Raw genomic sequence first — 16,326 nt, forward strand, 5'->3', positions numbered from 1 at the left:
AAAACTTGAACGCCAAACAGTAATCGATTATCGCTCAGTTTGGGATCACGTGATCCTTCAGAATTAGAACTTTTGTCTGATGGGTTGTTCTCTACGTGGAACAAAGTTCCAGCCGAAACATTTTCGGCGAAGTTTCTAAAAATTCCGCGTAGCCGGTACATCGTTTCCCTAGCTAGGCGGAACTTTGCTTCCAGCGAAGCAATTATTTCTAGGAATCCTTCCGTTTAAACCAGTACTACCAGAATCTAGTTTCTCAGAATAGTCCCGTCTAACAGGCACCGTGACTAGATGTGATAACAGTTTTAGGAAACAAAACTATGTACTTTGTCAAGTATTCGATCATCCTTTTACTCCCCTCCCGTGGGAAGTCGACGTAGAGAACTCTGCTAAGATACTCGCTAGGATCTTTACCAGAGCAGTCTCCTCCACGGGGGTAGACAAATTACGATTAATGAGGGGAGGGAGGGACCAAAGGTAATAAAGTGAAATGTTAAGTTTGAGAATACAGAAATAATCCTAATGTATAGAAATCAATGCGAGCAAAAGCAAAATCTGAATGGGTTTTAAACAATTAATTACAAAGAAATTTATATTACTTATAAAGGAAACTTTAATTTAATTAGAATAAATTAAAAACGTAGGAATTTATATTTTTATTGACATTTAACTACTAATACGTCAACACTATCACAAAGATAAATTATAAAACCACTTTATCCGTTTACTGAACAGGTGAACCTTCCGCAAAATATTGATCAGATATACATTGTACGACCAAAAATAAGACAGTTTCTTTTCATTTGCTATATAAGAGCATTTGATCCCGAGGAATTCTTGTCACTTCAGACAGGATAAAAACATCAAAGTGAGAAATAATGTATTATCCTGCAAAATCCTTGGAAATCCTCTATCAAAGTTCTTGTGTCTTTTTAAAAATCATATGCGAAGGGACAAGACCTTCCAGTACCATTAGAAATACATTCACTTGTCACATAGCTGCGATTTTATTTTTAATTTCAAGTAAAAAGATTTAAAAAAATATTTTTACAGCTTAATACGTTATAGTATCTGGTACGTATTCCGAATACTTTAAATTTGAACATTTTCTCAAATGTGCTCAAGATTATGAATGTGTAAAATAGTGAAAAACTGAAGAGGTTCTCACTAGAGTTTTCGCTGTTTGTTATTAATATGCTTAGAAATACAAGTAGTTATATGAAAACAAAAACAAAAATGCAAAATTGTTATTACGTTATCTAAAGTTTTAAAGAAATTTTTAAGTGAGCTTTCATTTAAGATTTGATTACACTTAATTCTTAAAAAAAATAGGAAATAATTTTAATTTAACTGATATTTTGAATGGAAATTTTTAAGTTAAAAAATAATCTAGCGGATTTATTTTTATTGATGAGCATGCTATCGTATTCCATAACGTGGAAGCAAATAGCATAACTAATAAATATTATTTCTAAATTATTTTTTTCCTTTATCATTTCTAATGTCAGAAATGTCTCTAACAATTTTCTCCTCATTTACGTTAGACTACTACTACTACGACATTCACCATTCCACTAAGACTGGCAGATTTCTATTCTAGCTTATGAATTGTTACAAATATATAAAATTCCAGTATTGAAATATTAGCAGCATTTGAACGCAGATTCATTTATTTCTTTAATCGGGTCTGAGTAGAATATATTTGTTCCTTTTAATGTAATAAACGTTACCTCATATTTAAAACTGAGGGCATTGCTCATTTTTCATCTCTCCTACTTTCAAAAAATACCTGATGACTCTACAGTATTTATACCTAGATCATATCTAATAAGTTCCAAATTTCCAGTCATTAACAGATAAACAAAAACTTAAAATATTAGTTACTTGTAAATTAGATACTTTATTTTAGAGAAATACTTTGAAATATCTTCTTAAATATGCGTAATATAAACTTCATTTTGCGTTATGAATATATGTAATGTGAACAAAAAGCTGGAATTTTAAATGATTTCTTTGTGTCATATATGTATGCGTTAAACACAAAGTTAAATGCCGCTAATCTAATTCATAACATAAATGATTTCAACATAATTATTTTTACTCTCCACTTTATGGATTAATAAATGACACTTTTATATTTATGATACGTTGAATTCTAAATCTTTAATCTTGAAAATTATTTTCCGAATTAGATATGAGATTTTAATCACCAGTCATTTATTCCAAAATTTAAATGAACGGCGCAGAAAGTGATGAATTATGTGAACTAATTAAGGAATTCAGGTATACTTAATTCCATTAGCTGCTACAAGCTTGCATCCGAATTATCAATCAAACTAGATTTGGAAATTCGATTATCATTTACCTCGACTTTTCTGCCTTCGTTTCCAAAGAAAGACTGAGTGCCCGTTTAATATGTAGATTTACATGCATAAATTTATTCTGTGTAACTTTTTTCAGAAATGAATATATTAATTCATTTTTGATGTAGAAAAATAGCAAACCTTTTTCCGCTTTCTTTCTTGATTCAGAGTTGTTTATCAGAATACAATTATCCTGCGCATAATAAGGAAATAATTTCAGTATTATAATTTAATCATAATAACAAAATTTGTTTGAGAATATGTATCGGTGTTTAAATATAGTAATTAAACACACAGCATATTATATATGTGAAGAAGTTTTTTCCAATTTATAAAAATATACAGTTTTATTCTTGTAGAAATTTGGTGCACCTGACTTTCTGAACAAGATGAAGATCGCAATCTACATATGATTTCGAAAATCCACCTCATATACAGTGCACACTTGTTATATAGGGTGAATTTAATTAAATTTTGGTTAAAAACTCAGTTATTTATAATTCATTGTATTGGTTAAAAACTCAGTTATTTGTCTTAACATTCTGCAATGCGATACTTATTTTCGAATTCTTATTTACTTCTTTATATGATACTTAATTCAAATTTAATGAGAAAGCTCAGCAATATAAAAGAAATGTGATGCCACACGGCTAAACGCAATATACTTGTCTTTCGAATTTAATCAACAAACTCAGCAATTTAAAAGAAATGTGTAGGCAATGCCCGAATTAAAATACTTTTACCTTTCATGCGTCTGTGAGTTGCCGTTTAGCAAAGCGTAAGATATTTAATTTTTCTTTTAAAGTTATTCTGTAATAATTATTAATGAACTTGTAGAGTTCTTCACTTTGTAGATGTTAAGTTACAGTTGAACGTGAAGAATCTTAAGAACTGATAAGCGAATAGTCGCTTGAGTTCGTGTGACAGGAAACGACAAGATGGAAGGGTAAATAACCCTTTATTATTCAAATAAGATTTAACAGAGTTCCGTCTTGGAGTGTACAATAGAAGCCGACACTTGGGCTTGAACTTGAGAGGCTAAGAATTAAACTAAAACTAATCTAAACTAAAAAGAGATATAGCCGAAGCTATCAAGATTCTACCAGAGTTGGCCCCTTAACGTTAATAGACTGCGAAGCTATCATTGACCTAAAGTACGGCCGAGCGTAATAATAGCTTACGAGAGCGTAGCCTAAAAAGGCGGACACTTGCAGACAGGATACCTGGTAACTCTCTCGCTAAGACCGAAGGATTTTGCGGTTTAGTAACGCTCTTCCTCATTATGTATTCAGACGTGATTCTAAAACTACGTTCTGGCCGGGAGTTGTAAGTTGAAGTTAAGAATCGACAGGAAAGGAACTTAAAATTTAACTGTTAATGAAATTAACATAATCCTTGCAAGCTAAGTTACTTTAAAGCAATAAACGCATATATTATTCTTTTGTTATTAATTTAATATTTCGATCATGATGAAATTTGGGACACTTAATTTTGCAAACAACAGTAGCTCACTGTCTGCATAAGATTTCGAAGAACCATACCGGGTCGAAATTCAAGGCGTTTATATTAGAACATAGCGATTACAGAACACATTTTATATATACGTCAGCAATCTTAGGTTCACCTCCCCAACGTTGCGTTTCCAGCCGAAGTCATGCATGCTATGCAAGAAGTGCAGAGATATTCGGTATATTTTTGGAAGCAGGAAACATGAAAAATAGCAATCGCCTTCGCCGAGAATCGAACCACGGGAGCTCTGGAATACCGGCCCAGCATGCAGAACCACTACACCACGAAGGCACATTAGGAAAGTTGAATAAATACCTTATAGAAGTTCATAACTGTTTTTTACAGATATTAATATTAATATTTCGACATTATCTCAATTTTGAAATCACATTCCCATATCAGGATCACATCCCCGTTGTTGCGTTTCCACTATCAATTTTTACAAAAACGTTACATGACGTCGTGTTCGTTTATTCTTTAGAATAATGTAGAACATTCCAGAACAGTGTATAACCATTAAAGCAGTATTTAATTATGCTCTGGTGTGTGTATTGAGAATACAGCAAAGCACACTAGGGCTATCTGTCTAAGGGGAGGGATGCCTTCGTGGAGGACTTTCTAAGGGGAACTGGCTCGTATACACGTTACACATGGAGAAAACCACGAAAACACCCATGCAGCCAGACCGTTCGCTGTATTCGAACCTCGGACCGAACTAACAGTGTTCAGCGATTTTACCGCTCTGCCGCTGGTGGGCTAAATATGCTCTGTATCAGTTGTTTTGCGCATATTTTGAAAACGGGGACAAAATCATTAAAACCTGGTGTTTATTTTCCGAAAGCTCATTTCCAAGGAAAGACATAAGCACGTATCAGTTCAGACTGAAATCATTACGTGGTAAGTTCGCATCATTATGCATAGACTTTTTTTTTTTTTTTTTTTTTTCTGTAGCTCAAAATTTCCATACCGATTACAGCAATCGTATTCCTTTTAAGACTGCAAGGAATAATTTTGAGCTAAATTTGAATTTAAGAAAAATATGCGGCTTGATGAAAAACATTAAATACATAATTCTGTTTATTTTCAGAAAAGTGGCCGGATGAAAGGACGAAACGAGTGGTAGTTTCGAGTGCTGATACGAGTGCAACAATAGCCGGGTTACGCCCAGTTACTACGTATCATATCTACGTGAATGCGAAGAATGCTATTGGACAAAGTTTGCCAAGTGCTGATTTAACTGTGATGACTCATGCAGAAGGTATCCAAAATTTTACTTATTTACATATTTTCTGTCTATTGCTATAGCAATGATATCTTGAAAACTTACATTCATCTTCTCTTGGAACCTAAAACTGCAATAAACAAGGAAATTAGATTTTATGTAAAACTATCGAAACCCTACTTTGAAAAATTGAATTTTAAGGTTGAGAATTAACATTATGTTGGTTAATTCATGCTTTACACAGCTTAGTACCACATAGGTCAGATTATAACCTTACTCCCTCTACTGTCAATCTTTTTGTTAAGCAATTCTAATCAACATTCACAATGTACTAACTCACTCAATGTCTACAGATAATATTGCTTCCTTTAAATGAATAAGTCCCCTCCCAAATAAACCACTTTGTCAAATTTATTTAATTACCAACTATATAATTGGTTAGTTAAATATTATACAACTATATATTGGGTCAGTCTTTAATTCGGGCGCATTTTTTGGTAATTTTTTAATAATATTAAAAAACACAATTTAACATTTTTATCAATTATATATTTTCCTCCATTATCTACAATGTCTTGCCATCTTACAGGCAGCTTTTTTATGCTATTTCTGTAGAAAGACTAAGGTTTTAATGCAAAAAAACGTGAATGTTCATTGTGTACATCCTGTTTAAAATTTAATTTTTTTCCCAGTAAAACATTTTGTAAGGCGCGAAATAAGTGAAAATCACTTGGGGCAATATCTGGGAAATAAGCAGGTTGTGGCAAAATCTCCCAATTAAATTCACCAATTTCTTACAGCGATGTTCGAGCCGTATGCGGTGTAGCGTTATCATGATGAAACAACACTTTCTTCACATTATCGTGGGCGTTTTTTGATCAATTCTGACTTTAGATGACAAAGTTGTTCTCTATAAACTTCTGAATTAATCGTTTGATTTGGTTCTAGCAGTTCAAAACGTCCTGAAACGGGGTTCATCATCCATGCTGCTTTTTCCAACTTTAAATGTTTTAAACCATTTCTGGGCAATACTTACACTAATAGTGTGTTCACCATGTACACTTAATTTTTATCACTGCAAACATGGCAGATTCACCACACGAAAATAAAAAATGTAGCACATCACGTTTGTACTGATTATCTTTATTCGTCTTCTATGGGTACTGAAATGCGTTCGATATTTACGAAAGTTGTCGATGAACTGAATAATATGTTAGTCAAACGATGACAAGTTTCAACAGGTTCGAAATTATATTGTTTTAGTAATTGCGTCATAGTGAATTCCACACATACTCAATGCGCACGAACTTATGGACTGACCCGATAATTTTCATATTAATTCTTTCTTCTAATTTCACCAGAACGTAAATTAGGTCAAATTCAAATAATACATAAAGTAAACATTTAGATAGCCTAGTTTGGCAAATCTAAATTTCTTCAGAAATCATCGTAACCATGCATTACTAGCTGCTGTCTGGCTGAATGTTCGTGAGCGATTTGCGTTTCTGTTAAAAGTTATACATCTCTTACTTTGAAGTGAGCACATCAAGGGCTTACTGATCGTTACTCAATTATAATGGTAATGTATGTCGTCCTCATGGCACAGACGGAATCAGGGCGTTTAGCAAATTGAAGCACTCGATTATTTTCCGCAGTTTTCTTATTAGGCAAGGCAGAAGGGAGAAATGTTCTTGGAAGGCCTGTACTAAAGTAACAGACAACAATGCCAAGCGAAGGAAATCGACTGTTTTAAAGATTGTAGATGTTATTTTGATTTTTTTCCTTGAATTTGAATATTTGTGTTAATTTGAAACTTTGCAAACAGGAATATACACTCTTTTAAGCAAAAGGAGTGAGAAAGCATTTAGTTTATACTCTAGAATTGGTAGTGGAGTGACTTTTATTCTTCATATTTGCCGCCCAACCGGGGTAGTGGTTAGTGACTCTGACTGCTGTACCGACGAGTCGGAGTTCAAATTTCGGAGAAGGCATGGATGTTTGTAAGTGTATAGTGTCTGCGTGGCATAGAGATACCCTAAATATATGACGATCCGAGCTCTCGAGAGGTTGTTGGTAAGGGAAGAGATGTGAGAGATATCGTCTCGTCCTCCCTGGGGGTGCTGTCCTTCACAATTGGTGACGGAATTGAGCGAAGTTGTACTCTCACCTGTATTGTGCACAAGACCAGTATTGCCAACGACAATACTGGTCTTGTGCCACCTGTAATGCCAACGACTGACGCAATCTTACCTCCTTGCCAGGATGAATTTGGTGGGCTTGCTCTGATATCAGAAAAGAGAAGAATATTCTTCATTGCTCTGAAAAAGCGGGATTAGTCACAAAACAAAGCATAACAGTATTTAAGTTTAATTAGTGTGCGGTGCCAAGATGAGGCAAGTTAGTTAGATGGCAAGATGATTTTTCGATGACAAGTTAATTTAAGCCTTATAACTTACAAATCATTGCATCTATGCTTAATACCTGTAACAGACAATATGAAACTTTTCAGTTTGTCACGAGCTAACAAAAAAACATTAACACTTTGTAGCTGAATAACTCCTATACCTAACTCAAAAGATAATGATAATATTACAATGATATAATTTTACATTTCCTAACTGATGTATATTTGTTTAGTTCTTTAAGTTCTTATATTTCAAATTCTGTATTTCAGTCCGTGGCTATAATGCACAAATTACCAGCAAATTTATGAAACATTAATTACATGCTAAAAGATGATGCCTTTAATTGTTTTCATTTAATTTTAAAAGTGCATTTTACAATTTGTCAAGAACTTTATAGGAATATTGAAAATATTATTTTCAATTATTTTGGAGCTTTCAGTTGAAATGTACATTGTGTATCTCGCACACATATATATATGTCATATTTTTTGATTATTTTGTTTCCTTTTATCACTAATTTTAACGTCTGAAAATCGAGAAGAGGAAATTATGTGAATAATTTAATTTCCGAATGACGCCGTTACAGTAAGAGAATAAAAAATAAAAAGTAGTCAAGGACCTAACACAATATATTTCTTTTAAAAGAAACATACATTCCAATAAGAATACATTGTAAAATTAAGATTAGACAGTTTCACAAAGTATCTTCATTTCTTCTTACCTATAACTTGAAACTTCTCTTTTTTATTGTTGTCTCTGCTTCTCTTTAAGCTTCAAATTATCCATAAATAATTAGAGAAGATGAATGTGCAACTAACTCAGCGGATTCGTAGTTTGTTTCAATGTAGTGGGTTGGCTCTTGGATTAGACTGGCACAAAGTTGAGCAGTTAGACGGAAAAGGTTTGGCGTGACCATCGCTGGTAGTCCGCAAAATTTTGTTGTCGTTAATTAAACGAAAACAATCATTACGTGGACGAATCTATTAGGAAATTTTGGGGAGCTAGTTCTTTGAACGAATTTGAGAGAAGGGAAAATTAACGGAATATTTCTTTTAAATTTCCAGACTATGGCTGTAGAACAGCTAGAAGAGAAATACTCGAAGAAATACGGTATATATATATATATATATGTAATAATAGCAAGAAATTGACGGAACAGCGTCGATGCGTACTAGCTATATTATACATCGTAGATCCATACTGAAGAGGAATAATTTTGGTTGCTTAGTATGCAAACATGTTGAATTCGCAACATCTAAGAAATTTGGCAGTCGATTCAGATTTAATTCCATTTTTATTTGCAATTGACAACTGTGGCCACAGTTCATGTGGCTTTCCAGCCGTGCTTATTCAAGAAAATTTACATTGTTGATATTACTGCAATAGGAAGCGAGCTCAGCGGAATTGCGTACAAGCACTGTACAAACAAGTGCTAAAGTGCGTAGTTTTCCAATATGGAAGCACACAAAAAGAGAGGTTATGGTTTGAGTTAAAAATTTCAGTTCCCAAATATTACGTCATCAGCGCGGCGCAGGCCATGCGAAATGGAATAATCTGTAAATGACGCAACCCAGAGAATTTATTACGATTTTTAAAACAGAGAGGAAGAATTAAAGGGTTACCGTTAGTTTAAATTATAACTTTAATTTATATATTTTTATCTTATATATATATATACACTGAGGGTAAATTGCGCAGCTGTCATGTATTGTAATTATATATTAAATTATTTATTATAAATAAATTAGTTACATACACATTAGTAATCAAAAGTGCGGAACGTTTCAGAAAATAAGAACTTTAGAAGTCTGGCAACTTTTAACACTAATTTGTTTATTTGCTTATTATTTTATATAAAAAATATACCATTACAAAGCCAAAGTAACTTATAACATTATAAATGTACTTCATGAAATTATATGGTATTTCTCCCGCCTTCTTAACGTGCCTTCGTCGTGTAGTGGTTCTGCACGCTGGACCGGTATTCCAGAGGTCTGTGGTTCGATTCCCGGCGAAGGTGGTTGCTCATTTTTCATCTCTCTGACTTTTCGAAAAAGTACCTAATGTCTCTACAAAGGAGCTCGAAATAAAAGAGTATTGGATGAGGATTCTCCACACCCAGGATTTGGCGATCGGGTCTCCTAAAAACCACAGTCGCCCTTTAAAAGGGGGAGTATGTAAGGTATTTCTCCCGCCTTCCTAGCGTGCCTTCGTGGTGTAGAGGTTCTGCAAGATGAGCCGGTATTCCAGAGGTATGTGGTTTGATTCCCGGCGAGGCGGTTGCTCATTTTGCATTTCTCTCGCTTTTCTAATTTACTTAATATCCCTACAAAATATTTATAAAAATTTCATGAAACTTCAGCGTGCTGAATAGCAAGGAAGTAAATTTCTTAGTTTTTCACCATTTCCAAAATTATGAGTGATTTTGGGAAGGAGGCCTTTTCTGCAATTACAGTCTAATAATAATGCAGCCTTGGAAAAGAATAAATAATTCTAGAGCATAAAGCATTTTAATATGATACTATTATTTGTATACTCGCATTTGTTATTCACACTTTAACTTGTGATAGTTTCAGGCTAACAGGTTCCTTTAATTATTTTATAACAGCCAACTTTTATGGATTTTTATCTATATTTACCAATTTCATTTTCGATTAACTGAATACTGATGTCAAGGTATCAAAAATCCTTCGTGTCTACTTCTTCCTTCGTGCCTGTTTCCCTTATAAAGTCCTCCACGAAGGCATATTTCCCATTAGGCAGCTAGCCGTTAAATATTTTGCCATAAACCAAACCAAACTAATCAATTTTTTTTTTTTTTTTTTTTTTTTTTTTTTTTTTGGCCAAGCTTTCTACAACTATATTTGATCCTTCTTAAAATGTTTTGTCATTATCCGAAACTTAGGATTATTTACTTCTACAGATAAACACATTACGTGTCACTCAAAATATAGTAAACAAAATTATTCTATACTACTTGATAACTGCTGAGAATAACACAGAATTTTCCAAGTAATGGGATTGATTGAAAAACTTATTTTGCAAAAGTACTATGTATTCCTTATAATGCGAAATGATACAGATTTTGTCACATGGAAAAGAACTTAAGGGAAAAGAAAATTTTCGTTGAAACAATTTCAAAGTGTCACAGGAAACGCTCCTTCCTGCCGGAATCCTAACAGATATGAATACCTCAATAGTGTATGAGATCTGAAATATTAATGTATGTTTTATATCTACTAGTATGCAAGGTCTGCACTGAACAGTTGAGGAGAATTTGGGGGATACTGCCTCATTCATAACTCAAGATTATTTTCATCTCCTAAACGGTTTGGGGATGAGCAATTCTTTATGCAATAAGACTACCGAAATCATTCCAGGCATGTTCTGAGGGATCCAGGGTTAGTATAATGCCCTCCATCGCACTAACACGCAATGGAGAGTAATTAAATAAGAGCATTAAATAATTAAAGAGCATTAAATAATTAAACACGTGAAGAAAGTATATATGATATGATTTAGAATTCCATTTATGAGCCACTGTGAGCATGGGAAATCTGTTCAAATAACCATGAAAGAAACTGACCATTTATTGGAATTCACAGGGAAAAAAATTGAAGATAACTCATTCAGAGCAGAGATACAATGCAAATTCTCCTTAAAATGCTAGAAATATCGCAGGTTACTGATATTACTCACAGAATAAACTCAGCCTAATCTTTGAAACATACTCTGAAATAACTCGAAATTAAACGGACTCTTTCTGCTGAAACATGTTTGCTTATATAGTTTTACCCGGCCTTCGAAAATTCGTTTTTCCAAAACTTTCAGAACACTGTAAAGTTGGCGATAAATCGCTAGATACCGTCAATGACAGTCGGAAGAGTTTCTTCTCGTATCTTGAGATCTAACTGAGTTGTTTTCACAATTTAGTAGTTGTTGCATTCAAAATCAAAGGATCTCTATTTTTTTATAAAAACGTAGACAAAACGTTAAGCTAAAAATTAAGTTAAACAAACCGCCCAACCTGGATAGCGGTTAGCGACGCTGACTGCCGTATTGAAGGGCGTGGGTTCGAATCTCGGAAAAGGCATGGATGTTTGTAAATGTATACTATCGGTGCCGCATGGGGGCACTGTAAATATGCGGCGAGTCGGAAGTCCTCTGGAGAGGTTGACGGTACGATTAGGAGGGGTGGGAAATCATCGGACCTGTCTCCCCGGGGTTCTCTGCATCAAAATTTGGAGTGAAAATAAGCAAAGTCGTACTCTTACCTGAATGGTGCTGAAGGGTATTGCCAATGACAAGCGTAATCGTCACTGCCACTTCTTGGCACGATGAATTTCGTGGGCTTATTTTGATATTTCTGTCAGACAGGTGAGATATGTCATAATAGCAACAACAAGTTAAACAAAAATACACCTTAAACGTATTACCTGAAATACAACAAATAACAATTAAATGAGTAAGAACAACACATATATTATAATAATACACGCATTTCATAATATAATTCAATATACTTAAATTTCCGTAGAAGCTTCATAGAAATAACTAGTTCCTAATTTGCATAAAAATAATTTTGAGAGATTCCATACCATGTATAGGTAATGTTTCTTTACTTATATTTTTTTTTTCTTAGTTTTCACTTTCAGTTTATTGCAAGTGATTTTGTAACGGGGTAACTTTAGATTTGTAACTTTAGTCCGATTCTCAGCTTTATAACAAAGAAGCACTACAAATACCAAAGAATGAACAGGACAGTATATCGGCTAATGTTTTTATATTAAACAATGTAATTAGTGACATTATATAACTATTGCTGATAAGCAAAAATAAAACGTTTGGTAACAAATCTAATAAAGATAACTTACAATTACAACATTTAAAATCACATGTGATTACAACACCAAGGCAATATCATTAAGCTGCATAAGCTCTTTTACAAAATGTCATTGCCTGAAGATTTAACTTACAAAAACCTGGTTCTCAAGCAGACAATTAGGGTGCGAAAGTACAACACTCATAAATTACGTCTACCTCCAAATGAAAATCTCCGAATGCGTTAAATTTTGATTTCCCCCATCGTATGATACAGAAGTACGAAAATTCACGAAAGTAAAAAAAATACTTTCAATAAAGCAAGCAATATGTATTAAATACAATCAACAAGTGGTCAACGAAGAAAATTCCAGCTAAATTGCAAACATTCCATTCTGGAAGGGGGATTTCCAAACAAGGTCTTTTGGTTCTGTTTATGACCCTAATCGATCTTAGTGAACGTTGGATAACTATCGGAACAAATTCTAGGGTTGAAGAGGTGAAAGAAATTGCAACTAAAAGAATCCGGATAGTTAAAATTAAGCAAAATATCTCATAAATTTCTAATATAACTCCAAAAAAGTATTTTTGAATTAAACATAAACAAAGCATATAACCATTCCAAGAATAAAAAAAAAGTAAATGAAGAATATAGCATGCACGTTTAATACTATTATTTATATTAAGTTATAAGGATTTATTTATTTTCATCTAACTAGTTATTTTATATTCAGTAGCTTCACTAGTCTTCACAGGGACTGGAACCATCCTTTATACGGTGGTAGTCTCAGGCTTGGCAGGGACCATATGATGCTGTCTTGTCTGCGTCTTGGTTGTGGGGTCGCTACATGGTTAGATTTACAAATCCAGGGAAGGGGAAATATCTCTCCCTGGTCAACACCATGGAGGTAGTCACCACTGAGGGGATAGGTTCCTTGACTTGCGTTTTATTTGTTGATGAATGTGAATAAGAATTTGTTTTTATCCAGAATTATGGCGACTTTTTGTTTATTCAGACTGCAATTTTCTGTCCCCCCTGGGTTGAACGGGGGGAGTTAGCCTCCTTGGATTCCCACTGGGGTTTATCCGAGTTAACGGAGTCAGTTCCCTGTGTCGACTAACTCCGCTATGCCTGCAGTTCACATTTTTCAACTTGCTGAGCTATTGAAAAAACTGGTTTTGGAGATGGGTCGGCTACGTTAGTTGTCTCCGTTGGCTCAGATAAACAACCAGGTTTCTTTTATCACAACAGACCCATTTGCAAAATCTGAACTTCACGCAAAATAGAGCTAGTCGGCACGTGGAGTCGACCTATCACGAAAGAAAATATTTGAAATCATCATCAGCAGCAGCTCCATACTAAGTTAAAATAAACAAACATGGCTGAAGATTTAGGTTAATACTGGAAACTGATTGCCGAAATCCAGAAGCATGTCATTATATGAGACAGCCGACTGAAAGATTACAAAAAAAGTCAAGAAAGAATATGCATGGATAAAGATTCCAGATGGCATAATTAATTGCAGCAGAATAGCAATTAATTTTCTTTTCTATTTAGTGCTATTTCTGTCTTTAGCTTTTGAATTCGGAGAATTAATTGAATTACTTATATCAGAGATCTCAAATAATATATGTATTTGCATTATAAAATCTGTTATGGAATTTAAAGCAAAGCATAGACAAAAGCATTAATATAATATTTTCTTTCTTCTAAACTTTTTTCATCATAAAAAAGATGATACTCTTTATTAACTCATATAATAAAATAAATCGCATCAAGTGTATAAACTGGAGAGTACTCGCTATTCTTTTGGAATAAAAATACTGATAGTATAGCATGATAATAAAACATGTTCTCTTTTAACTATGATTTACTCTTTGATCCATTGGCATTCTCCCTGTCCATTTCCCTGCCAGAATGCTAATTTTATTTCGTGAGAATTCAACTGAAGTAAGAGTTAGTGTACAAAGGGAGGTTTTAGATTGTTTAATCAGAGTACTTATGTACAAAAGGCGCTTATGACTTTCCAGTTATCTGGAATTTAATTTTCTCATCTTACGATTTTCCCCAAAATGGGATAAGAATAGGAATTTGTAAATACCAACAAATGTCGCCCACCTAAGAAGGGCTGTTCCCACTGGGGTTTATCCGAGCTAACGGATACAGCTGACGTAGCTGACCCATGTTTAAAACATTTTTTCTCCATAGGGCAGCAAGTTGAAAAATCTGAACTGCAGGCAAGGCTCCGATAAACCCCAGTGGGAATGGCCCTTAATAAAACTGACGTAGCCGACCCATCTCTAAAACCAGTTTCTTCCCATAGGGCGCCAAGTTGAAAATTCTGAAGTGAAGATATAGAGGAGCTAATCTAAAGAATATGTATTGTTAAAAAGGAAAACTTCGCAGCAGCAGGAGTGGCTCCCTTCGAACGAAAAGGAAAGCAGCTGGGCATGCGTGAAATATCTGTCGGCCAAAATCCCCGAAGCTCAAACCTGATGTCGAAGTTGGAACAGGTTCGGCGGTCACGTTTATTAAGTGTTTAAAGCTGTGTGACTCCATTTTTTACCCTCCATATTGACGGATATAAAATCAGACATCATTCTGCGATACGGATAATACAAGTTCAACAGCCAGTGAAAGTGAAACTTCTCCTAATTTTCTTATTCATCTTAACCCGTTTTCCTCAATTTTCTTGTACAGAAAAATCTCGGCCAGGTCCGATACATCACAGAAGGGAAATTCTCGCTAACAGGTTCCGTCGCCAAATCCTTTGGCGAATTTTCCCTCTTCTTTCTAGCGGCGTAGAAGGCAAACTGGTTTTCATTACGTCTATAGAGCCTTTCCTTCTTGACAGAGACGTTCTTTGGCTAGTCGACACATGGAACTGACTTCGCTAGCTTAGGTAAACCCCAATGGGGAACAGTCCCTTCAGATTTTTCAACTTGCTGCCCTATGGGAAGAAAGTGGTTTTTGAGATGGGTCGGCTACGTCACTCGTCTCCGTTAGCTCAGATAAACCCCAGTGAGAACGGCCCTTTAATCAGAACGTGCGTTACTAGTTGCAGTTATTCGATAGCAGTCTGTCTTCAGAACTGCCAATAGTGCTTGTCACTTCGATATAGGTTTGTATCAACTTGCAACATTTATTTCTGTATAATCTTCGGAATTCCTTAAGATTTAACTAATCTTTAAATCTGAATTCCTTACTTGTTGAATTACGCCTTGGTTTTGTGAGCACATTAAGTGCCTTCTGTTAAATTGGGTTCTCAATGAAAGGATCTTTGTCACACTTCTTAAGTTCTTTCTCGTCTTCAACACAATGATAAATCGCCTACACGTCTATTCGAGGTTTTACGACAAGTTGCACATAGTTGCACGTGCATTCACTGCAAAGTTTAAAAGTCAACATCTTTGAATTAAAAGCATGGCATATTTCTCAAAAGGTAATAACTTGCCTGGAGACAATAATGAAGAGAGATATTTTGAATATGGTGAAATCCCTATATTGGATAACATCTGTAATTTATCCTTTGGAACGAATAATATGAATATGCATTTACCAAGCGTAATGACTAATTCAGTTACAGTCATATGTGATCTGTATTTTGGAGAATCTTACATTCGACGCGAAATGCTCCCAAATTATACTGCAAGAATTAAATGAAGCATTTTTATGCAAAATTTAAATACCTCGCCTAACGAAAGCATAACACAACCACTTCCTATACAGTTTGAAAATAATACTCGTAAAGTTAAGCCTAGTGATACTTGGCACTATTTATTTGTCGCATTAACGTACTAATTTTTACTTAATACAAAGCTTGCCCTTTGTTTCAGATGGAAACTGAAGTTACAAATAAGTAATATCTGCATTGACTTTCGGAACCTTACTAATTCATCACTTCATTGATTTATCTGCGAATAACGTACGCTTTTGGACTGTAATCCTTTTTTCGATCACGTTTTTAGAGAAGGAAGAAAAAAGAGATAATTTTTGTTTAGTACCGAG

The 16,326-nt window shown here is 34.4% G+C and overlaps 1 protein-coding gene across 3 annotated transcripts in view; it reads left to right on the forward strand.

Moving 5' to 3' along the window:
* Positions 1–16,326, forward strand: part of LOC118192022 (cell adhesion molecule Dscam1-like) — a 1,213,535-nt gene that overhangs the window by 861,869 nt on the left and 335,340 nt on the right. For all 3 annotated transcript variants that reach the window (XM_085823265.1, XM_085823266.1, XM_085823267.1), the window contains exon 15: positions 4,957–5,127. In XM_085823265.1, coding sequence (XP_085679391.1) covers positions 4,957–5,127 — 171 coding nt within the window. The remainder of the gene's footprint in view (positions 1–4,956; positions 5,128–16,326) is intronic.

The sequence above is a fragment of the Stegodyphus dumicola genome, chromosome 9, assembly GCF_044657685.1.
Source record: "Stegodyphus dumicola isolate Sdum_Otavi_A_Nest chromosome 9, ASM4465768v1".
In the NCBI taxonomy this organism is placed as follows: Eukaryota; Metazoa; Arthropoda; class Arachnida; order Araneae; family Eresidae; genus Stegodyphus; species Stegodyphus dumicola.